General features: G+C 35.8%; 1 protein-coding gene across 2 annotated transcripts in view; it reads right to left on the bottom strand.

Annotated features, from left to right (window-relative positions):
• PLOD2 (procollagen-lysine,2-oxoglutarate 5-dioxygenase 2) overlaps positions 1–24,889 on the bottom strand; it is a 94,180-nt gene that overhangs the window by 8,710 nt on the left and 60,581 nt on the right. For both annotated transcript variants that reach the window (XM_081301894.1, XM_081301893.1), the window contains exons 5-13: positions 22,321–22,433; positions 19,768–19,831; positions 18,449–18,546; positions 11,923–12,024; positions 8,273–8,398; positions 6,608–6,729; positions 4,889–4,993; positions 2,648–2,773; positions 279–420 (exon numbers count right to left, since the gene is read on the bottom strand). In XM_081301894.1, the coding sequence (XP_081158020.1) occupies positions 279–420; positions 2,648–2,773; positions 4,889–4,993; positions 6,608–6,729; positions 8,273–8,398; positions 11,923–12,024; positions 18,449–18,546; positions 19,768–19,831; positions 22,321–22,433 (998 nt within the window). The remainder of the gene's footprint in view (positions 1–278; positions 421–2,647; positions 2,774–4,888; positions 4,994–6,607; positions 6,730–8,272; positions 8,399–11,922; positions 12,025–18,448; positions 18,547–19,767; positions 19,832–22,320; positions 22,434–24,889) is intronic.

A 24,889-nucleotide genomic window follows, 5' to 3' on the forward strand; every position in this document is an offset into this window, starting at 1 on the left:
TATTCTTAAGACCAAAGCTGATCCATAAAAATTCCATCTTCATTATTAAATCTTGCTGTGATGGGTATGACTTAGCCTCAATTAAAATTTTCAAACCACTTCTACAGGTTAATGTTTAAAAATAATACCTCCAAACTACTCTCAACTTTTTCAATGCAGTACCAAAAAAATTGGCTAGTACTTACAAATTAGAGAGGAAAAAAAGGTATGAAAACACAACTGGCCAAGCAAGTTGTCTCATGAAAACATTCAAGCAAGCAGCCACTTGTGCATCTTACCATTTCTCTAGCATTTCGGCAAAGAGCCATATCAGGATCTAGTTTATCACGAACAAAATAATTCCTTTCATTCATCTCTGAACGGAGCGTTTTTCCTTTAATTAAGTACACATTAGCCATGTATGGGACATTCCATATTCCTCTGAAAGTAAAAAAGACACTCCAAAATACCAGATACAAAAATATTTACATTTTTCTTATGTTTTTAAAACAAATGCTTTGTGTGCATTTAGATTTTGCATATATAAGTTATACAATCAACACACAAACACATTTATTGATACTTAACATACATAAAAGATTACTTGGTAGACATACGTTTTATGAGATTGAAGAGACAAATGACTCTCTAACTTCAATTTAAATAGGGTGATATCTGCTTGGCATTTTTGTCTGTTGGGTCACAGCTATGGCAGTAGGATCATAATATTTTGTTTTATAGAATGTTTCTATTTGTGATTGAAAAGTTTGATAGAGAAACAGACACAAAGAGCAGTGGTGTGCTAGAGCTTGCTCACACTGGCCCCTAGAGCTGACCGTTAGTTCCAAGTCAATGGTTTGTGATTTCACTTCGCAAACTTGACATCAGACTGGACAGTAGTATTTATACCATGGAAATGGAAAACACTAACATTGGGTAATTCCCCCATTCCCGAGAGCCAGCTGTTACTGGCACACCATGGAGTAGAGCCTAAAATTCCCCTAAATTATATTCTCTTGAAGAATAGTAAACTGTGTCAAATCTTTTGAGAAAAAGGAAGATGTGAAGAAATACAGCTGAAGTCTGTGAGTGTTGGGAGTCTCTCCCATGTCATTCTTTCCAACACCTACCTCCTCACCCTGGACATGACTCATTTCCTAGGAATGAAATAAGAATAGTTTTGCCTGAAGGACTCTGCCTGCTGCTTTTAGAAAAGAGAAAGGGAAGATCTTGACCCAGAAGATGGAATTGGACATTCAAGAAATAGAATTTGTCTTATTAGATCAGCCTGAAATAAAATGATCTCAAGAGGTATGCGATCTGTGAGCTGAATTCAGAAATTAACCATGGCTGGAGTGTGCAGTGTCTCTGTCCGAAGGGAAAATGCAAACACACATATGTACATCCTGAGTCATCATTCCTTCTCCCAGTTCCTAGACAGGAAGTACCCTGTAACATGAACTGGATCAAATGCCTCTGCCAGATTCTTACACTTGAGACCACAATGACAGGAAGATGACACAGAAAATCACCAGTGTCTGCAGCAAAAACAATGGCATACAACCAGAAACCACTGACATGAACTCTCTACTCTGTGTCTGTTTCCCTTCAGCTGTCCCCATGAGTCATATCAGACACATGCATATAGATCATCTCAGAGTCAGTATAAGTACTTTGAAGCAATAAACTATGATCCTAATACAGTTTTCTTAACATTTTCATGCTTTTTAATTACAGCAAGCCAAAGCCTTTATATCATCCAAAATTAAAGTTTTTATACCAATTAATATTTTCACAAGCAAAACATCTTTTCATACAAATCTTTCCAAACCAAAAGGTAGCCTTTTTAAAAATAGCTCTTCTTTTTAATTATGAAAATGTTTCTCCTTTTCATTTGGTCTGACATGTTTAAAAGTAAGGCAAAATGCAAAACATCTCAGTCCACCGTCTGTATGGAAAAAAAAAATATGGCATTCTTCTCTGTATTGGTTTAAACCCATTTCAATTGTGATAATTTTTAGTTAAAAAAAATATCAACCAGCGTCCCTGAAATAAATACCATTCATGGAAACATTCTGCAGCATGTATATTCTTGCCAGTACTTAGAAATGGAAATTAGATATTGGTGAAGAAGGCTGCCTTTAAAGTAGAAGATGAACTATTTCACATTAATCTGTGTGTGTGTGTGTGTGTGTGTGTGTGTGTGTGTGTGTGTGTAGGAGTATTAGAAAGTTTTGGTTTTCTGTGTTCTTGTTGTGTGCTTATATATAAAATTTAGAAGCTTATATATGAATTTTTAAAAGTTGTGTAGAAGTCAAAGAAACTCTTAATCACAATTATTAAATAAATTAACTAAACTAAATTCCCTTTCCAATACTAAAGAGTATTACTCTGATATCTATCATAAGATACACACATTAACCATACATTGTCTCTTAGTATATCTTTAATAATGACTCTGTTCCTTTAAAGATTCAGAAATTCTAAAACAACTTTTTAAGATATTAAGTTTTACATGAATATTTCAGAATCCCAAGTGGTCCTCAAATTTCCATTAAACAAACAGCAAAAAAAAAAAAATGATACGTAAAAAATCTGAAGTACGTTAACACGTCCATATTTCTAGACTATAGTATTATACGATAGAAGAGTAAATCAAGTAACATACACTCTGTTCCCTTGAACGATGTCCACGTAATCCTCAGATCGGGCGTAATAGCCATCAGGACTCAAAGCTCCCCAGAAGTTGGACCACAGCTTTCCATGACGTGTGACAAGGGGAGCGATGATCTTTCTAAAGGGAGATCAATCAATATCATTACCTATTGTTAAATTGCCACGGGTTACATGTTCTGAGCTTAACATGACATATAACACAATAAAGAGCATTTAACATACATGTGGCTCACCTGAAATAAAAAATAAAATAAAAAGAGAAATTTCTTCCCAATATCTTTTCTTACATGGGTACCTGCTAGTTTTCAAACACAGTTTATCAAAAAGTGCAGCAAAAAAGGAAAATGTCATTTAAAATGTTGATAAAAATAATAAAAATTACTTTTAAAGGACTTTACATCCTAGAAACTACCTGATTCATATGGCTATTATTATATTTTTATTCCAGCATTTCAGAAATCATACTAATTGAGGTCAAATATTTTCCTTCTTATTAGGCAGACAGAGAAGCCCCTGGGGCATTCAGGTATCCAATAAATATTTGTTGAATAAAAAAAAAAAGGAGGATGGGCTGAGACATTTGTACATAGTCCAGTTTTCCTAAAATTAAGTCCCAAATTACTTTTAGGTATGTTTCCATTTTTCGTGACTTTTAAAATGGGTTGTGGTTATTATAAGGCAACTCTGGCAACATGGAACATTTTTTCTGGTCCTTTATTTCAGAAAATAAAATAGAGGGTAACTGCCTGCAAAGGCCTGAGCATCCCCCTACAAAACTCATGCTGAAACTTAACCAGCACTGTGATGATGGTGCTCAGAGGAGGACTTTAAGAAGTAGTGAGGTCAAGGGTGCACCACTCCATGAATGAATGAAGGCCCTGGTCTTGGGAGTGCATTAGCTATAAATGGGGAGGGGGGGAAGTCTGTGCTCTGTGTCCTCCCTCTCTCTCTCTCCCTCTCAAGCTCCTTCACCATGGGATGTCTTCTATCATGTTACAAAGGAGCAAGAAGGTCCTCAACAGATATAGCCCCTATGTCTTGGACTTCACAGCTCCAAGGCTGTGAGCCAAATAAACATGCATTATTTATAATTCGCCTAGTCTCTGGTATTTTGTTACAGCAGCAGGAAATGAATTAAAACACTACCCTAGTGTTCCCTTTCTCTACATAACAGGAAAGTGGTCCCTTTGAGACAAGTACACTTTAGGAGTTTAAAACGTACAAGCTTTTCATCTAGGGAAACTTAATTACAATGTTAATGTTTCCCCAAAGAGAAAACAAAACCTGAGGTTCCTCTAGAATTACTATCTATTTATTTAGTTATTTACTTTGGTACTGGTGAATAAACCCAGGGGTGCTCTACTACTGAGCTTTATCTCCAGTCCTTTTTTAAAGTTTATTTGGAGACAGAGTGTAGCTAAATTGCCCAGGGTGGCCCCAGACTGGCAATCCTCCTTCCCCAGCCTCCTGAGCTGTTGAGATTACAGCTGAGGACCATCACATCCAGCTCCAATTACTTGTTAAATGCAGTGGTGCTTTATAAGAAAAGCTCACACAACTCCTCCAAGAAATTTTGGGGGCAACCATTCCCCACATAAAACCTCTTTCACAATACTCCAACCTTGTGATGATTAGTTGGGCTCTTTCTCTTACATGCACAAAAGTGAAATAAAATAAACATACACTGCTCAGTTTGGTGGCACAGGTCTTTCTGTAATTCCCATTACTCTGAAGGCTGAGGCAGGAGGGTTGCAAATTCAAGGCCAGTTGCAGCAACTTAGCAAAGTAAAATTTTTAAATTTTAAACAAGGATGGGAGATACAATTCAGTGATAGAGCACTTGCCTAGCATGTGAGAGGCCCTGGATTCAAATCCCATTATGACAAGCAATAATAATATTAAAATAATAAATTGTACATAATCACACAAAACAAAAATGTTGTTTTATTTTTCCCAGTTTTTTTTAATATTTAATTTTTAGTTGTAGTTATTTACATGTGGTGCTGAGGATCAAACCCAGGGCTCTACTGCTGAGCCACAAACCCAGCCCTGAATTTGTACAATTTTAATTTGTCAAATATGCATCAATAAAACTAGGAAAAAGAAAAAAAAGAAGTTTATGGTGTATAGAAAACAATGTGACTTTTCTCAGTCTACTAAACACAATCAGGCATGTCCACAGTGATGGGGAATATTATCATTTTAATAATATAGTGATATCAAATCTTAGTACCTGTTTTGTTCAATCAAAACTTTTAAAGTCTTTGGATTTGTCAAGACGACATCTGCATCCAAACTAAAATAATAATCACACTTTTCATCCTGACGGCAAAAATCCCTGAAGTTGAAAATGAAAAGAGAGTTAGATAAAATAAATGTCTCTTGGTTGAAATATGTTAACATTGCATTTACACACAACATAAGGTTTCTCCAACACATTTTCCAATCAGAATTTAATTTTAAAATGGCCAACTTATTAACACAGACATTCACAGGTGAGTAAAAACTAAAACTGTAGGTCTGGCAAAATACATTTTAAGCCACTGAATTTTTTAAGGCATAAAACATCCAGTCCCAATGGTAATGTGCAGTTTAGTATCTAATGCTTTCTAATATTAGAGAAAATAATTTACCCCAATGTGTTTATCCTTATAATATTCTTTTCTCACCAATCAAAATATGTTCAGCATGTTCATGCACACACACACACACATGCACGCATACACACATGCACATATGAAATTTTGCATCACCCAGTTTTAAGTGAATCTTATGATTTAAGTGTACGACACTTTAGTTATCAATACTTTTTAAACTTGATCTTCATGGAATTCTTTCTATGATGGTTACTCCCTATGTGCTTATCAGGAGGCCCTGAATGTGCTACCTGATTTTCTAGCTGGTCTCTAGTATTATCAGCAGGAATTCCAAAGAACAAACTGCTCATGATACTACCAACACATGTGAATTCCCCATGTGATGGCTTTGGCATTTGGGGTTATCTCCTTCTTAGTTCTCAGTTCTGCCCCCTTACTGCTGGTCCCTCTTATCTGCTCTTAATGCTGTGTATCTCCATACTACATTTTTTTTCTAAACAATTATCAGCCAGGACACCAGACAAGAAGATCTGTATTAATTATGAGAGAGAGAAAAAGAGAGAAAAAGAATAAGTTCCCAATGTGTATGCCAGACATTCTCCAATGGATGAACCATTAGTACTAGCATCTCTCTGTTTTTTTTTTTTTTTTTTTAGGGTTCTCTTTTCCTGCCTTTCCTGTCACCTCAAGCCTAAACAGAATCCATAACTCTGCCCCTGAGCTTCCACAGCATAAAGCCTAAGGGCCAGTATCAGACAGGAATATCTCCTGATGGGAAGGCGCCATGTCTTCATCTTATTATATTTGAGAATTCCTGATTCAGTAATTTTCACTGAATAAATGGTTGCTCTTACTCTGCCAGAGTAAGTATTAAAAGAAGTATTGAAAGAGCTAAAGAAAGGACCTATGATAGGTCTACTGAGGACTCTACTCCTGTCTAGATCATGAGCAATTGGAAAGTGGGACCCTCCTTTTCCCCCACAATTGAAAACATGGTTTTATCACATACAACCTTCATTGTCAAATGCAACAGGCATTGCCAAACAAGTCATACTCTTCATTTATCTGAGCTTTTTCCTTTTTAATCTTGATCTGAAGTTCAGTTCATAGCTTAATTAAATATGTCAGCTCCTGTCATTAGAAGAAAACTGCCAGTAGCTTTGGTGGCTTTTTACACATAAATACACTCAAACCCAGAAGTCTAATAGGAGACTCCTGCTACTGTGTCCGTAGCACATGCACAAATATCTGACACTCCCATGGTTAGAAGATTAATTTGGAGAAACAATTGATTTTTCTTAAAGTTTCTTTAGTAAAATAATTTTACTTTTTAACGTAAATGTAATAAGACATACATTCCCATGTTTCTGGCTTCAGCTTGACTCAGATTTTCTTCTGGTCCTACTATTTTTATAGTGCTGATTTCATGTTTTGCTTTATCAAAAAACACTTTGATATCCTTTTCATGGTAAACTTCCTGTAACATATTTTAAAAATGAAAAATTAGAAAATAAGACAAGAAGATGGCTGAACTATGCATATGTAGAGAATGCTTCCAGAGTCATATATTCTAATAACTCACAATTCAGTTGCACAAGTTGATAACCATATTAAATATGCTATACTTCCTTATCCCCTAAATATTATATGAAGAATCTAAAATATTTATATATCAATATCCTCAAAGAAGAAGATACTTAAAAGATTTTAAGTGTCTACTCCCAAACAAGTCCTTACATAAATATTTAAATTCCCACACTGCATAAATACCTTAATCTTGTGTAATAAAAAATGTTTTTAACTCAAGAAGGAAAAAATAGCTTGCAGCCAGAAAATCGTAGATGTGTGTTCTAAAATATTCAGAAATGTCATTTAAATCTAATGATATTAATCTATCATATAATTACATTTTATAAAATAAAATGTTATAATATTCTTTGAAGCAGAGATAATAATTGTCTCAGCAAAACCTTATTGAAAATATAAATAATGGGAAAACCACTAATTTAGAAGTTATTTATTTAGTGTGATGCAAACATGCTAAAATTTGGATAAGAATATCTATATCCCTACAAAATTTTATTTTGTGGAAAGCTGATACTTTTCACAGCTTGTTAAAATCACTTATCACATAAAATCTACAATGTTCATCTTAAATAAAAGATTAAAAACTCCTGCCATCAAGGACTTTAAAAGCCCTATGAAAGCAGAGAAAATATACCAATACCTAAAAATAAAAATAAAACATTTTCATGTAAGAACATACATTATAACACACGTCACAAGCAAATATTCAATCTTGCACACTTTTAAACTCATTGAAGCTGGCTTTCTGACAATTTAAAATTTTCTCTGGAAAAAATAAATGGATGGCTGACATGTAAATTGGGAAGAAAGACCAATGATAAACAAAAAGCATTATGATAGAGAGGGAAATGGATTACTTCACAGCTATTGAGTTTTTCTACATGATGTTCAATACTGACTTTTAATAGGAAGGAGATAAATACATGGGACAATAACTGACAAAAATGTCTTTAAGCTTAGATTATATGTGGGAGGTATTTGGGAGGCTCTGGATATTTTTGAAGGAAATGACAATATCAACATCCCTTGGGAAAGAGCAGGCCATTGTGAGATTAATCAAAACCATACGCTATCTAGAATCTGTTTTGAGTTCTGATGTTAGGTAGTATCCCATGTTAAAAGTTAATTCTATAAAAGCAAGCAACAGAATTAATCAAAATGCAAAGCAATGTAAGGCCTTCTGACATATTCTTCATTATATATTAAGCTCAGCCACACAAAAATGGAATAACAATCAGCCATTTTCTCAAACATTGGCAGTTTTCTGTAGCTCAGTACTTTAAAATCCTTAGGTCCTAAAGAGAGAGAGCAGTAACTACTGGGGGGGGGGGGAAGAATTCCAATTTATTTAGAGCAATAAATTTTGTTAGACACACATAACAAATACTTCCCAAATAATTTCAAAATAAAATATCTATTCATCAAATACTTACTTTGTTATGAATGAAGAGTTTAAGTGCCTCTTTTGGGTAATCTAGTGTCAACAGTGTGTCCAGAAATCGAGGTAGAAAAGGGGTTGGTTGCTCAATAAAGACACCTATTGTTACATTTGGATAGACCTTTGTTTTACAGCAAACAAAAACAAATAGTTATTAATGTGGTTTTATTTTAAACTTTATTAAAATCTTATTCAGTAACACAGAAAAAATACTAGAATCTCAGTTCAAGATAATGTGCTAACTTTGAACTGCCCCGGGTGCTGGGGTTGTGGCTCAGTGGTAGAGCACTTGCCTTACACATGTGAGGCACTGGGATGATCCTCAGCACCACACATAAATAAATAAAGGTATTATGTCCATCTACAACTAAAAGAACTATAAATAAAAATAATTGCCTTATGGTAGTTCTCTCTCACTGGGGAAAAGGTCTCTGTCAAAATGATTTATCTGAAGCACATGCTGTATTTAAAGAGGAGACTATCCTATCTGCTGCACACATACAATTATGGATACAGTCTACTCTTCTGGTCAGTAATGGCCCTTCAAGAAACTTCTTCATATCTGAAGCTATTTTGATTCTGCATCTAAGCAGCCAGAATGGGGATTGCATTTTCCGTTTTGTTCACATGGCTCAAAATCAGACACTTAATCTGTAGCTCAAATAAATCAATCATGGAGGGCTTTATTTCTAACCTCGAATGTTCCCTTTTGTTTCATTCCACTAACAGGTTTTTACATTCTTTCATTGTTATATTAAATATGAGGAAAGCTATTTTTCTTTCATTAGTATATTTTATCTTAATGCATTCTATTTTAAACATTTTCTTAGATCCTCTTTAGGTATGTTTTAGTATACTGTTTATCCTTCATTCATCATATGAAAATTTCTCAAGTACCTATTGTATATGTTAGTATTTGTGATGGGCAACATTTAGAAAAAGGAACAAAAGTTCCTGGTTTGAAAAACTTACATCTAGATGGGGAAAGAGGAACCCAGTCAATCACCATGTACCGGTGCTAATACCAGAATGGTACGAAGGCTTCTTTATAACATGTTTTAAAAACTGTGTCTTAAAGTTGGAAGTTAAGCATTACAGGATTTTTATTTCCATTTTTATTATTTTCTCCTGTCTTGGGGATTGAGCCCAGGGACTCAGGGACGCTAGGCAAGTGCTCTAGAACTGACTTACTTACCCAGCCTAAAGAATACAGATTTTCTTTTAATACCATATGTGTTGTGTCCTTATATGCATGTCTGTATTATAACAATATTTGCTGGCACAGAAGTACCTTGTACACTTTAGACTTCTTTTGTCTATTAACTTGTTAACTCATCAAACCTTTAATCCAGTGATTTATCAACACACCAAGATATTTATTATTAAATGAATAAATACAGAAAAACTAAAAACATCTACCCGCTAAGAGTTCTCTATATAATGAGGGGAATAAGTAAAATGTAGATCCCAACCCTCTCATCAAAAGTAGATCATACCTCTCTCATGCATTTTGTTCAATTTCATAACGGCCTTCGAGGTTATTTATTATCCCAAATTTACACGAGGAAAATGGGATTTGGAAAAGTTAAATATTCAGAACACATAAATTAGTAAAGAGCTGAGCTTCTACACATTACAGCTCAATTAATCTGTTTATTTTTATATAATAATGATGACAATAGTTCAGTTTATTAAAATTATATAAAATGTACACTTAAAATGTTATTTTATATATTTCTCATATAGATGCATCATAAATTTGTGTAAAATTTCATTTAACCTTCTTACCAACCCTCTGGGATGACCACAATTACTTTTACATACAAAGAAATTGCCTGTGGCTCGTACTTAAAATTATGCTACACTTGGGAACTTAGCTTCCCACACACAATTTTAATTTGTATACACTACTGCATAATACTACACATAAAATGCACAGATTTTTTTGTTTTGCATTTAGAAATAGTTTTTCTTTCTAGTATATTTAAACAGGCTGTCAGACACAACAGCATAAGAATCAAGTGACCTACTTCTACATGAAAAAAAATTAAAAATAAAAATATTAATATAAATATTTTCTGTCTTTGCACCAGAAACTGAACACAAAAGGAAACAAAACAGATAAAAAGCATTAATTCTTCCTCCAAAGAACATTACTTTCTGCAAAATAGATCAAGACAAATTTTTAAACATCTTCATGATGCAGCCTCATTCAGAAATATCCTGGCAGTCTTTCCAGATAGGAAATATTCAGTTTGTGATTTGAAAGACTGGCCAAAAAGTTTTATTTTCAAGTAAAACAGCGTTTTATTCAGAAGCTCCTAAATGTAGACAAGTTAGTCTTTATCCTCCCTTCAGACGGTGAATTAAATAGAAATTATTTAATTCAGAAGCCTGAGTACATTAAACTGAAAATATTCTGTGTTTGCACAGACCCATGAAGTATCAGAAGTATATTCCCGGGAGTTTTCTATTGGCTTATATTGCTTTTACTTAGTGGGCATGCTGGAGATGGTCAATAAACCTAGGTTGAATGAAGGGGAAAATCAGCCTTAATGGTAAAATCACTCTGTAGAATCCAATTGTTCATGCTCATAATATTCTTCCAAGTTACTAGAGCAATTTTGTGAAAGAATAATGTTAGTACAGGATGTTCTAAAATTGCTCTGTCAAATGATAGAACAAGGGATAAAAATGTGTTATGGTCAAATAATAAACTTTTTCCAATTGCTTGGATATAAGCAATAAATTATAGCTACAATTCACTGTGAAATATCCACAAGTAACACCAAGCTTGGTGTATAGTATGACGTCCAGGTAAAACTGTGCATGATATTCGGGGCATGGTGGCACACGCCTACAATCCCAGAGTTCAGAAGGCTGAGGTAGGAGGACAGCAAGTTCAAGGACAGCATCAGCAACTAAGCAAGGCCCTCAGAAACTTAGTGAGGGCCTGTCTTAAAATAAAAAAATAAAAAGGTCTGGGGTGTGGCTCACCGGTAAAATGCCTCTGTGTTCAATCCTCAGTACCAAACAACCAAAACAAAAAACAAACACAAAAACTATGAAGCATCAGTAGCACAGAGCCTAGAGCTCCATTCCTAAATTCACATCCATGCTTCATATTTGTCCCTATGCAAGTTACTTGTTACTTTTATGTACTTCCATTTTCTCATCTGTAAAAATGAATCACTAGTACTACTTTAGGCATTTACGGTGTTTAAATGAGTTAGTTTGTAAAATACCTAGAACAGTCCTTAGTTAGATAATCATGTTATTTTTGACATGATCAAATCTAAAACTCATGCACAGATAGAATTAATCAATAAAAATTCCAAAGCAGTGTAACTCAATGCTTTGACCATACCAACAAACTAAAATAACAAAAGAGCAACTAATCATTAGTTTAGGTATTAAAAATCAAGTCCCTTTTGCTGAGTTCAGCTATTACCTGACTTTGTCTTCAAAAACAGTTCAGGAACACTAATCAAGCAATTTTCTGAATCACTGTGGCTTAACATTATAAGCCCATTACCTACTATACAATCAAAACTACATAATAATTTGCCTTTTTTCCCCTACAAATCACTGCATTTTCGCACAATGCACTTTTTATTACTCCTTTTCACAGTCCATTCTACTTACGTCAACTGCAGATAAGTCAACTGTATCAAATTCACAATGAGTGCAGCCACTATCCTGTGTCCATGAATTAGGCACATAGTTTCCAAAATAATTCAGGAGAATCTAGTAAAGGATAGGAAATGAGATGAAAAAAGGTAAGTCTTACCCATCAAAGTGCTTTCATTCTATAGTCATCTAACTTCAAAGAGTGTTTTCTGCACTAGGTACATGTCTTTAGTTACTCTATCAATATTTATCACTTAGCGTACACAATAAACAGTAATTTTGTCAGACTGAACCATTAGGCAGGGCAGGCTATGTCTAGAAATGTCAAGACATGGTACAAATCATGAAGGTCATTTTAGTTCATATAAGGAACAATAATGGAAAAGATAAAATAAAAATATGTCAAACAATGAAATATGGCTTTAAATAACGAATTAAACTTATTAGCAAAAACACAATGAGTCATGTGAATGGTAAGTTAGTAAAAAGGTAAATATGTTTAAAGAGCTAGCACAGAAACCCATTCACAGGGGCAAAGGGACCTCTTACCAGACTTCTGGGCACTGTTTCAGAAAAAAATTAAAACAGATCATATCAACATGTACAATCAGAACAATGTGAAATTATACCCCATCTATGTATAATATATCAAAGTGCATAAATGCATTCTACTGTCATGTATAACTAATTAAAACAAATTTAAAAATTTTTAAAATAGATCCTATCAACAAATCCCATCAACAATAAAGTAAGGCACTGTGGATTAAAAGAGATCAGTCAACAAGTCCTATCAATAATAAATTAAATTATGGCTTCCTGTATTGACATAGTTTTACCTGTAAAATCTGTGATTTTGTATTTGTATGCGATTTTTTTTTTCTGGGGAGGTGGGACTGAGGGAAGTGAATGGGGTAGAGAAGGAAACAGACTAAAAGATGTTTTTAGGGCTCAGAGAAAATCTTTTAGGGGAAATTATGATAATACACAAATAATAAACAAAGTTACTTCTCCTTATATAATTTCATACCAGTAGTGGCAGAAGTATTTATAAATTTATAGATTTTTTTTTTTACCTCCAGCCAGTGAAGCTATGATAGAACTCTGGCTGTAATTTCATACTACTGTTAAAACATCTAAATCCTCATTATGTTTGTATGATAATTAATTTTTCATTTGAAAAGCAATATAAAATCAAATGAAAAATATCTATGTATTAAACACAAAGGCTAAAAAAAAATCAGAGCAATGCCAACTAGATTTTTCTAACTTCCTGAGATCCTAAAAGTGATCCTAGTTGAAGTAATGAGTCCAGAGCCAATTTCACAGATTCCTCCCAAATATTTGGGATTCTGTCCAAACACTTCTATTGAACTGAACCTTCGACATAAATGCTGCTAAAGTAAATACACTGTGAATAAAAAGGGGAAAATCTTTGTGCTATAGATTACTATAGATACAGCCTCAATTAATCTCTGCAGTAAAATCAGAAGACATGGACAAGTAACTCATTCACATTTCTTTGGGATTACATGATAATTTGGAAAACAAATTACCAAGCAGGAAATATGTAGTCATTCACTAATGACATTTCAAGAGTTAGTGTGGTCATTCTACTATGTTTCTCTAACAAAAACAGAAAGAAAAGTGTACTGTTGACTGTCAATGACAAATGAAAACATTAGTTTAACTACTCGTGTCCTATAAAATATGATGGTTTGGGAGAAAGACAACAGATTTATGTGAAGATAGGTCTATTATTGAGCATTATTTTCAAAAGAGATTTTAAAAAGCAAGCATGAAATATATAGTTTTATTAAAATATCCGGGGACAGAATTTTTTATGGGAAGGACCCCATATATACTTGGATATATTTAAAATCCCTGTCACATATAAAGAATGACACTTTCCCTATCTCAGACACTTCAGAAAAACTTTTATGCACACATTATTGATCAGCCTGCTGGAATCCCTATGTGAATATGAAATGATCAATAGTTTTTAAGAGATGAGAGCATAAAAAGGCACTGCCTTGAGTTTTCTGAATTAAAATTTGATTTTGTAACTTGTCTATTCTCTGCTGGGTACTTTAGCTTGTTTCACAGGTAATTAAGATTTCTAGAAGCAGTCTTTTTGAATGGAAACCTCCCTCTTTCGGGTCTCTCGCCACACAGGCTGAGGTTACCCACCATCAATTCAGCCACCCTAATTCACATCTGTTTTCTTCATAAAAACTGCAGACATTTCTGCTGGCAGCTCTGAAGGGGCAGAGAACTGTTTATGCACTTGGGCTGCTCTGGGCACTCCCGGCTACGAGGTGGTAGTATTTTACTGGCTCTTCTTTCACAATACCAAAATATTTCCAGGTGCATGATGTCATGGTCATTGGCAGAGAGACTTTTCCAGACAAGTTCTTTCCTTTTTTGCTTCTTTGCTTTCTTCTTCTTAAAAAGCCATGCATTATTCAAGGTCACAGTGGTCCAAGCACTGTGGTTTTTATTCATAAAATTAAGTTCACTATCTTTATTGCACATCAAATTAGTTGCAGAAATGACTTGCTGTCATGTGCAAAGCAGGTGATTTGATCTTGCCCTGTTTACCTAATCTGTATGTAAATGTACTACCCACTTCATGATGATTACCTTTAGATGTGTATTATCTGATTTTAGATGGCAAGTCTTAAACATCGTATGGCATCTTATTAACAATATATGAGCTTCAGGGGAAAAAAAATGTAAAGTTTCAAACTAAAGTCATCAATTTGAGAAACATCAATTTATATTTGATTGTACCTAGAAAGGCACAAACCTATTTAGAATAAATACAGAAATGTGTTTCAAATAAAATCTAAATTTAAAAAGCCACAAAATTGTTTAGACACTATTATAAAAAACGAATAAAAACATGAACACTCATGCATAGCCACCGAGAGGGCACAGAAAGCAACTACATCTGAAAATAGTTGGAGCGTAGTAGATTACAGGTGATTTTTAAAATTACTTATAATTTTTAAATTATTTTTAAAACATCAGATTTAGAGAAAGAAAGAAAAATTCATTTTCATATACATTGGTACTATCTCATTTATAGAATACATTTTTAAATTAAATATGGCTTAAATTATTATTTAGTTCTATATTATGGATCAAACTATTGACACCATAATCATACTTTACTAAAAAGTAAAGCCAACATAAAAATTCAATGAAAAATTCTTTCACCTTTTGTGACAGTGAAATAAAGTTTTCAGTAGCCTGTTTGTACCTGCATTTTATTTTTAACACACTTGTATGAAATAAAATATTGTTTGTCAAATGCTTATTTATGCAACTTTTTGTCAAGTTTCTATATTATACCAAACATAGTTTTTAAATGAAACCTACTTCATGTTTTGTTGTCAAGTAGAATTATTAGAAAATATACTGGACAGGCTGGGTGTGGGGTGCACCCCTTCAACCCCAGGTACTGGGCAGCTGGGGCAGGAGGACCACTAGTGCAGAGCCAGCCTGGAAACTCATCAAAACCCTGTCTCAAAGGAAACAATAGGGAAGGGCTGTGTGTATGACTCCAGGACAGGGCATTTGCCCAGTGTGCACGAGGCCCCAGGTTCTACACCCAGTACCCAAAACTAGATGAGTTGATAACAGAGAAAATACAATAGGATCCCCCACAGAGCTTGAAATGCTGGAAATACTAATCACCCAAACTGAAACTGTTTCCAGAATTCCTAAAAAATCTTGGTCATAGATCTTTCTAAACAATGGAGAAGCACTGTTCCTGTGCTTGTGACAAGCCACTTTTATATAGTGTTTGACTGGTAGCACCTTTCTGGAAATTTTGAAGGAATTGAGACACACCAAAATCATTGAGCATCAGGTCTTGAGCATAATCACTAAATTCTGAGGACTGAGTTTACTCTTTAAAGACACTTAAATCTGACTAAGATATCACATCCCCAAGAAGGAACATCATGGGAAAGGGTGGGTTGTAACAGCCCTTTCCTAACTGGCCCTGAAGTTACAATGAAGATTCCAACAGACATTACACAGACAGTAAAGGACTCCGTAAACAGAATTTATCCCATTTGTCAAATTTTCTCAAATTTTATGACATTTTTGCCTGGGTGGGGGGAACTTTCTTATCACCCCCAAGAATAATGCTAGGCCATTGAGATGGTTTATTGACTCCATCATTCAGTCAAAATCTGCAGAAAGGCTTAATATATGTTACTTGTGGCTGGACCTGGGAGAGACAAAAGTGAATGGCTAATATGATTTCTGTGATTGCTAGGCTAAAGGCCCCATAAGAACAAGAGACAGGAACACTGTTAAATCCCATGTCTGTCCAGTGTCTGGTGTACACTGTGATGAAAGAAGCAGTGTCGGGTGTTTCAGAAGCACACAGCAAGCATGGAGAGCTGAGACCAAGCTGACACCCAATGAATGAACAGGAGGATGTCACAAGTAGGGAGTCAGGAGCAGAGGATTCTGGAATAGGTGGGAGAATGGATTTGGTGGCCTCCTAAGCAGGAGAACAAGAAAGGGCCTACTATGACAAGATCAGATATGCTACTCAGACCTACATCCACAAAAGAGCCCTCTGCAGAGAGGGATGTGGTGGGGCTTCTGCTTCAGCAGAATGTTCTAGTTTCAGGTTGTTGGGGTCAGGAGGCATTGTACAACTAGCTGCTCCAGGTTGCCCATGGCCTGAACCAGGGAAGTTGCTATGGGCACTGAGAAAATAAGATAAAAACACTATGTGCAAGAATTCGACCAGGGAGCTCCAGGCGTGGGAATCAACACAAAAACCAGATTCTGATTCTGGTTGACCAGCCCAGATGAAAGGAGGCTTGAGCTCTGAGTATACATGGAATCTACCAATGAGCATTCAGACCAGAGCCCTGGAAGAACAGGAGGGGGAGTGAGGATTGAAAAACTGTCAGCATTAAGAGAGAATTTGCTGACGGGGAGGGAAGCAAAATACTCAGGAACATGTATAGAGCAGAAAAGGAAAATCTTGGACTGACACCTCTGGGCATCGACTAAAGGAGCACAGGGAAAGAATCCACACCCCCACACACATATGTGCACGCACACACTCACACACATGTGCTTGCACTCACACACACTCACACTCACCCATTCATGCACACGCACACACACACTCACACTCACACGATGTAAAACTGTCATAATGTACATTAGAAAAAGAAAGCGACTAAAGAGGAAAGAACAGGAAATTAGTAGACAGAGCAGAGCATCATGGGAAAGTGCTTCAGGTTGGACCCAAGAGGATCCACATTCTCAGAGGCTGACTTCCGGTGGAGAGAGCTCCAGGACTCAATGGCTTGCCACAGCCGACCAGGACAGGAGCATTTCCCCTTGTGGTGTGATGGGAACAGGGCAGAGGGGACAGTAGTCATGTGCTTCTAAGAAGTCTAGAGGAGAGGAGAGAAGAAGGAGAGGAAGAAGAGGAGGAGAGAAGACGCCAGGAGCAGGGTGGGAGGCGGTGTATGTTACGTGGGGTAGGGGGGTGGGGGGTTACTTCAACTTGGTTTTCTTTCCCCCATTTATTTGTTTTATTTATAGGAAGGAAAGATTTGAGGGTGATTAAAACTGAGGACTAGAGAACAGAGCTTCGAAAACTTATTATGAAACAGAAAAGAGAGTCCACAGGGAAGACTGCTCCATAGGACAGTGGAATGGACAAAGGGCAGAGGGGAATCGTCAGCTAGAGGAGCAGATCCACACCTTCCATTCTGAGGGAAGAGAAGCTTCCTTCAATTTCCCGCCACTTGTGTAGCTGCTGTGGGCATTGGGCTCCTCCCTCCTCTGAAAAGGCAGGCTACACCCCACCTGTCTTCCCACAAGGCAAATCGACCTGTGGATCTCTTTTCCAGGTATTGTGAGTAAGCCAGGACCTCAGCATGTCCAGCACTACATTTAGTACAGAATTTATATGTTTTTCTCAGAGCAATTGATGTTCCACTTTGGTTGGACACATGCAAACTTTTCACCCATATATTTTGTGGTCAATAACATTTTCAGCAAGCTCAATTATATGTATTTGAAAAAGAAAAACATGCTAAGTTTCATTAGCCAAATTATATCTGTCATTAACTTTGGTATAAAATGAGTGCAAGAGGAAACTTCCAAGTTACATCTCGATCTTAACAGTGTTGTTAACTTTAAAAATATTAAATCATGGGAAACAAATGATCCTCAATGGCCTGAGCAATTCCTGATCAGAGGATATGGAATGATGGAGAGATGGAACTCCTCTCGAGCTAGCTCTTCCAGCATTATTAAACAGAACACTTTCATTCAATGTGCTGTAGATAGAATAAAAGGTTGTCACCCTGTTGAGGAGAAACCTTCCATTTAGTTGATTAAATCAGATAATATACTGTATAAAAGACAAAGCCAATCAATTGTTCACATCAAAATACAGTTTTTGATTTTTTTTTTTTTAAAGATGATGACATACCACATACATCTCCATAGTCCACCTCCTAAAAACTACAGAGCAATCACCGCAACTCACCTTGGTGGGTCCATTTCCATTAATCACTGCTGGTAATGTTTCATAAAATGTATTCTTAACTCTGGTTTTTCTATCTTCAAATTTTAAAACAACTTCATCTGAGTTAAAAAGAGAACAGAGGTTTAGTGACATTCAATGTGTGCGCTTGTGTGTGTTACAAAACTTGCTGTAGATAAGACACACCATATGTTGTGACGCTTAGAAATGGTGCCCACCCCATGTCAGCAGATCCCCACAAAGAAGGAGGATGATGACAGAGATGCACACCCGTTCCAGGGCACCTCACTCCCTCTGACAAAATGAGCGTGGTGCTAAGCCTTGGGCTGTGCAGAGGAAACAAAGCATCTTCACAGTGCTCCCCCAAATGACCCTTTGATAAGAAAGGGAGCAGCCCATTCATCTGCAGAACGGGCCCCATGCCTACTTTGTAGGGTTACTGCAAAGATAAAGTGTGTGGAGACTAGAAAGCTTCCTGCCTTAAGTAAGGTTTTCACTGGCCAGCATTGGTAGTTTTTCCAGTTTTTGAAAAATCAGATTTCATACAATCATCCAGAGAGACACAAGAAACAGAGGAAGGGAAGCTAGGTTTTGGTTTCAGGTTCCTTTTGTGTTTCAGATTCCCATCTCCTGAGAATGCCAAACTCAGGCTTTCCATTCCCAGAATCGTTTTACAGTATGAACTGTACTGAATTACAATCTATTTTTAATTTTTTAAAGTATGAATGAATCAATGGATTGAGATACTTTGATTTTAAAAGGTATTCATTAATTATTTTAATGTGTTAATGTATTTTTATCAAGACATATCTCCAGGTAAACACACACAGGTAGATTTGCATGAGCAAGTGTGTACATGGGTACGAACACACACACATACACACACACACACACACACACACATGCACACACTCTTCCACAGCCTAGTTATATAGGTTTCACTGGTTACCCAGCAGCTCAGTCCAAAGGAGCTACTCTAATACTTCCAAGTAGTTCACAGTACAAAGAATTTAAACTGAAAAATGTGTGATAATGAGGTGTAATTAATTCATAAATATATTTGCAATTCCCAGAGGGTAAGAGATTAAATTTCAGTTACCTAGGACCAGAAGCTTATATTTTCACACTAGTTTTAGGAAATGATTTCAATGGAATGTTTCGTACTTTATCCAGCTAAGTTCAAATTAAATATTTTTTAAAGGTTGTAATATGTACACCACAGACCTTAGTCCCCACCCCAAAATGGATATCACAAAGGGAAGGCAGTGCAAAACACAGGTGTCTGTTTTCAGACGTAGGAATCCAGCATTTAGAAAGCATACCTACGGCTCCATTTAAGGTCTGGAAAATTCTGCACTTATGATCCAACGTGATGTTAATAGCTTCCTAAAAATTAAGAATAGAAATATTATTGAAAATCACAAGAAAAACAGCAAATACTCTCATGTTAGTATAGTTTGCTCTTTGGGGAATTTATGTCTTAAAATGCTCATGCTGACTGTTTAATGAAAATGTTGAAATGACTGAACCATTTAGCTGAGACAGAGAGCACTAAGTGCAAATCACTGGTATACAGTTTTAAATCAAATTCGTTTCCCAATGACAACACCACAAATACATAATTCCAGAAATGTTAAAAAATTATATTCATTATATATATATTATATATAAATTAAGAAACATTAGCTTGTGTTATGTACCTATGGGAAAGCATATTCTTGAATCAGTTTGCATCAAACTGTAATTTAAGTCGATTTCCAGAGTGGCAAAAGCCCACAGAAGATTAACTATTGTCCCAGTGATCTCCCCAACAGCAGACTCAGAACACAGTGCGGCATTTTGCTTGAAATAAAGAGCAAAATTCCCTTCCTGTGTCATGAGCAGCTACATAAATATGTTCTGATCATAGAAAAGTATGAGAAAGTATTTTGTGGGACTTCTAAAAGGCTACTAGGAGAGTTGATGAAACTGAAATGACCCGTATTTTACTCTTCTGCCTTTTCACTGCCCAGAATATGGATGCGATGGCTGGTGCTCCACTTGGCATTTTGGATAAGGAGGTTACATTGAAAAATCAGAGATAAAGGCTCCCAGTTGAGCAGCAAAGAGCTACCTTGACACCATAAAGGCACCCAGACAGTCTTGTGCTCCCTACCTTTTAATTTTTTTAATATGACAGAGGGAAAAATATCAACACATAGATTTAACATTTATCTTATTTAGGCCACTGCTAATTTAAATTGTTTTCTTTGTGACAGTTATTCTTTTTTTTTTTTTTAAGGTACTGAAGATTGAGCCCAAGGGCATTTAACCACTGAGCCACATCCCCAATGCTTTTTATGTTTTATTTAGAGACAGGGTGTCACTAAATTGCTTAGGGCCTCACTAAATTGATCAGGCTGGCCTTGAACTTGTGATCCTCCTGCCTCAGCTTCCTGAGCTGCTGGGATTATAGGCGTGCCCCACCATGCCCAGTGTGACAATTATTTTTACTAAAAAAGGGCATAAGACTCTGTCTACACCATAGCCTTGTGGATGCTCAGGCCCTAACCTTTCTGGGACTTCACTTTTATCTCTTTATTCAAGGTTCCATAGTCTCAAAAATTCTACAGACTGAAATTGGCTATAAAGCTCCCTGGGGTTGCAGCCAAAGGATCACACCAATCAACCATATCTGTGGGGACAACCCACTCTGGACCACCAACCGCTCAACATAGATTAGGGCTCTGTCTTCAGTGTTTCCCCTACACCCTCAATCTCCATGTTTCAAGTCTTGCAGGGAGGTCCCTGTCATTCCTAGTATCACAACTAACTATAAAATTAAAAACTGTCCTTTAAGTGGTTTTCTTCACATGCCATTTCAAAGCATTAAAAAAAAAGTGTTATTTTACAAATTTAGTAAACTGAGTACATTAAGTCAATATTGCTATTACATGAAATAGAGAACAAATCTTGATTTTGGTATTCAGGAAACCCAAGATCCACTTCCTACAGTTACTCTGTGGCCTGTTTCTCCCTGGGTGAAGTGTGGATACACAGTCTGGCTTCTCACTGACTGAGGAACAAAGAAGCTCATAGGAATACAAAGAGACCTTTGAAAGGCTAAAAGATTGACAAACAAGAATGTACTATATTTTTTTAACATTACAAAAGTACATTGGCATCCAATAGCTTCAAAGTATCTGTGGCAAAAAAAAAAAAAAAAATAGAGTACAGCTAAATATAAAAGAATAAAAGAATACACAGTCCTAATTCTTTGTGTAATAAATGACAGCTATCTGAAAATTTTACAAAAGCATTCTCCCAAGAGTCTCTGGAACTTTATTACTGCCTCTTTAAATCTCCAGCCTCAGAAGCTGTAATGACATAATTCACTCTGCTACTGAGAGGCAGCCAGGGACTTGGTAGGCCCCCAATGGAGGGGCAGCTGTAATGCTGAGAGAGGCCTCCCTTTTGTTTCTTTTATCAGGTTGTTTCAATGTGTGTTTCAATAAACTACGCAGAAAAGCAAAAGTTTGTATTTTTACTTTTCTTCTCGGTGACCCACCCACGTTGGACAAGGTTGCTGACTTGGCCTCAAAGGGGAGGCAAAAGGACAGCTTAGCTGGTACTTTTCCAGGTGGGAGGACCCAGGCTCAGGCACTAGTTGTTTGCTTCCTTGACTTTGTTTTTAAAATACGTAATTGGCAAGAATGTGTTGCAATTCAGTTTTCCAATTGCCATTCTGTCCATAAAAGTCCTTTGTTTCTGACCACTCCATATTAACAAGGCAACCAAAGCAACAGGATGTAACGAACAATAAAATGCAATAGACACAGCAACCAAAACAATAAAAAAGGAATCAGGAAGAAAGGAACGGGTGGACGATTAGTTACCCTGTTCAGTGGATCAATGTATATTTTTGTGTAAAAGAGCTGATCATCGTCATTATCCTGGAGATTCCACTGTTGAACTATACGGTTGACGGATGGAGCATAGCCAATAAATCCTGCAACAGAGCAGAAACGGCGAATGGAGAACTGCAAGCCCAAAACCTATGCTGTGTTAATCCCACTGAACAGCTGCAAAGAACTGAAGCCCTGAGGTTTAACCTTAGGATGGAGGTTCACAGATCATCACAAAACAAACAGGAGTTCCTGAGTGTCCTTTGCTTATACATCAGTGACAAAAGCCAAGTTCCTGACCAGTTAAAGAACAGAAAATCATCAGACGCTTTATAAATAATCACATTCCCCATATTCATTGACACAAAAGGGGAACTAACTTTTTCCAGTGCTACTAAGGGAAAATGACAAAACTAGGAATAGAACGAGATGGAAAAATTTTCTCTGTGACCTTCTAAAATGCTCTTCTTAGAGCCCCTGCAGAGGACCCACTGTTTCTGAAAGAAGAAAATCTCCAAGACAGTGGTTTTAATGTCCGTGCCAGGGATGCTAATGCAATCAAAGGAATGTAGGACTTGTCACTGATTGCAAAAATCCCAAAGAAATTTTATATCTAGGACTTTGGGGTAATTTTTCCATTACTTGACCGACTCATTACTGTGCCTGCTAAAACATTTTCTGGCTAGGTTTTTATGTCATAGTCTGGAAAAAAGGAAGTCTAAAATTGGATTGTTCCCCTTGGCCCTTGAGCATGAGCATTAACTACTCCAATAACATTTGTCTGAAAAAGCCATAGACAACAGGATCAGCTTTCCCATTTGATCCACCCCTGAATTTCAGAACTGCAGCCAAGTTGCTGTGTTTTATTGACACACAATACTTTTTAAAAGGGACCGGTGCTACTCCTCTGAATCGAAAGGAGATGTAATTTTTATTATTAAAATTAAAATTCTCTCACAGGAATAAAGGAATTCAAAGAAATAGGTTCAGGAATACTACAGTTACCTAGAGAAGAAAAGGCAAAATAAAAAAGTGGTAAAACCACCACTGGTTTCTCGTTTTTTGTTATTCCTGCCAAATGAAAAAATTCTAAAATTTTTAGAATACATAATGTGTGTTTTAATTTCTACAAGTTTGTGGAGAGAAGTATACCAAATAGGGGCACATAACATTTTCCAATGGTTTATATGGTTGATTTTGAAGCATCATGTTTCCTTATTATTTTTACAAAGTGGAATATCCTCAAATAAAAAGAAATAATATATATTTTCATAATATGTGCTATATACCTTATATGATTATATTTTATTATTAAAACTACTTTTATTAGAGGAGGAATTATTATTTACAAGAGGAGGAATTCCATCAAAATAGAAGATCAATGGAGTAGAGAAAGGGAATTGAGGAGAAGGAAGGGCAGGTGGGACAAGGAAAGACAAGGGCATGACCTAACTTTTTCATGTACATACATGAATATAGCAAAGAGAATCTCAACGATTATGTATACCCATAAGGCACAGGTTAAAAAAAACTATTAAAAATCTTATAAAAATAATTGACAAATCTACAAATATATCCCATATCCCTTAAATAACTCTCAATATATCACCCATGAAATGAGACAAACTTATTTAACATATTTATATTTTCTATCATCTAATAATTTTGACTACAAAAAGCTTAAGGCTGATTCTTTGGTATCCCTTAACAATCATTTTGTCACTTAAAAACTATGTCAGCAACACATATGCAAATCACCCAAAAAGTTCCCTTTTCTCAATATGGCTTGCAATTCACATCCAACTGAACTCTCCAAGAAGTCCTTGGTCCTATTTGGTATGTCTTCTGCCCATATATTTATATTAAACTCCATCTAAGAGAAACATATTTTAAAGTCAACATTATCTGAGGTCAATTTATTTTTATTTGTTAAGGGAGGGTGTGATAATGTGTGTTTTAATTCATGGTGGCATAGATAATACAACACTCTAAGTATACCCAGATGTTCAATGAAGAGTCACATGATTACTGATTATAGGACAAATCACTTATTTACTCTGATATATTTCAAAAATAATCAAATTAAACAACGCCCACTTTTAAAAGCTACATGATGATTATAGATTGAAAATGAACCTTTTCCCAAGAAATGAAACTTACTAAACCTATTATACTAGAGCCAAAAAATTCTCAGTAAAATTAGAATCAGATTTGGATCTCTGTTGTTTTTTTTTCCTGAACAACCAAATGTCTTTAGGGAAAGTTTCTCAACTCATTAAGTTCCAAGTTGTTAATTCTGCAAACAAAATAACCATTCAAAAAATATTTCAAAGTTCCCGTAGTGGTATATTTGTGGCTCAATTAAGTTTGTATAGGTGTTTCACATTTGCAATGATGGAAAAAAATGGATTAAATTTGGACATAAGTTTCCTCACTTATGCAGAAATTGTAACATCTACACTGCCTAATATTGTCAAGAGTATCAAATATCATAATCTATGGGAAAAGCCTTTGTCAAGTCTAAAATGTGCTGTGGATTTTACACTGATATTTTTATAAC

The sequence above is a fragment of the Spermophilus citellus genome (genome assembly GCF_964194105.1).
Source record: "Spermophilus citellus genome assembly, chromosome: 7".
NCBI lineage: Eukaryota > Metazoa > Chordata > Mammalia > Rodentia > Sciuridae > Spermophilus > Spermophilus citellus.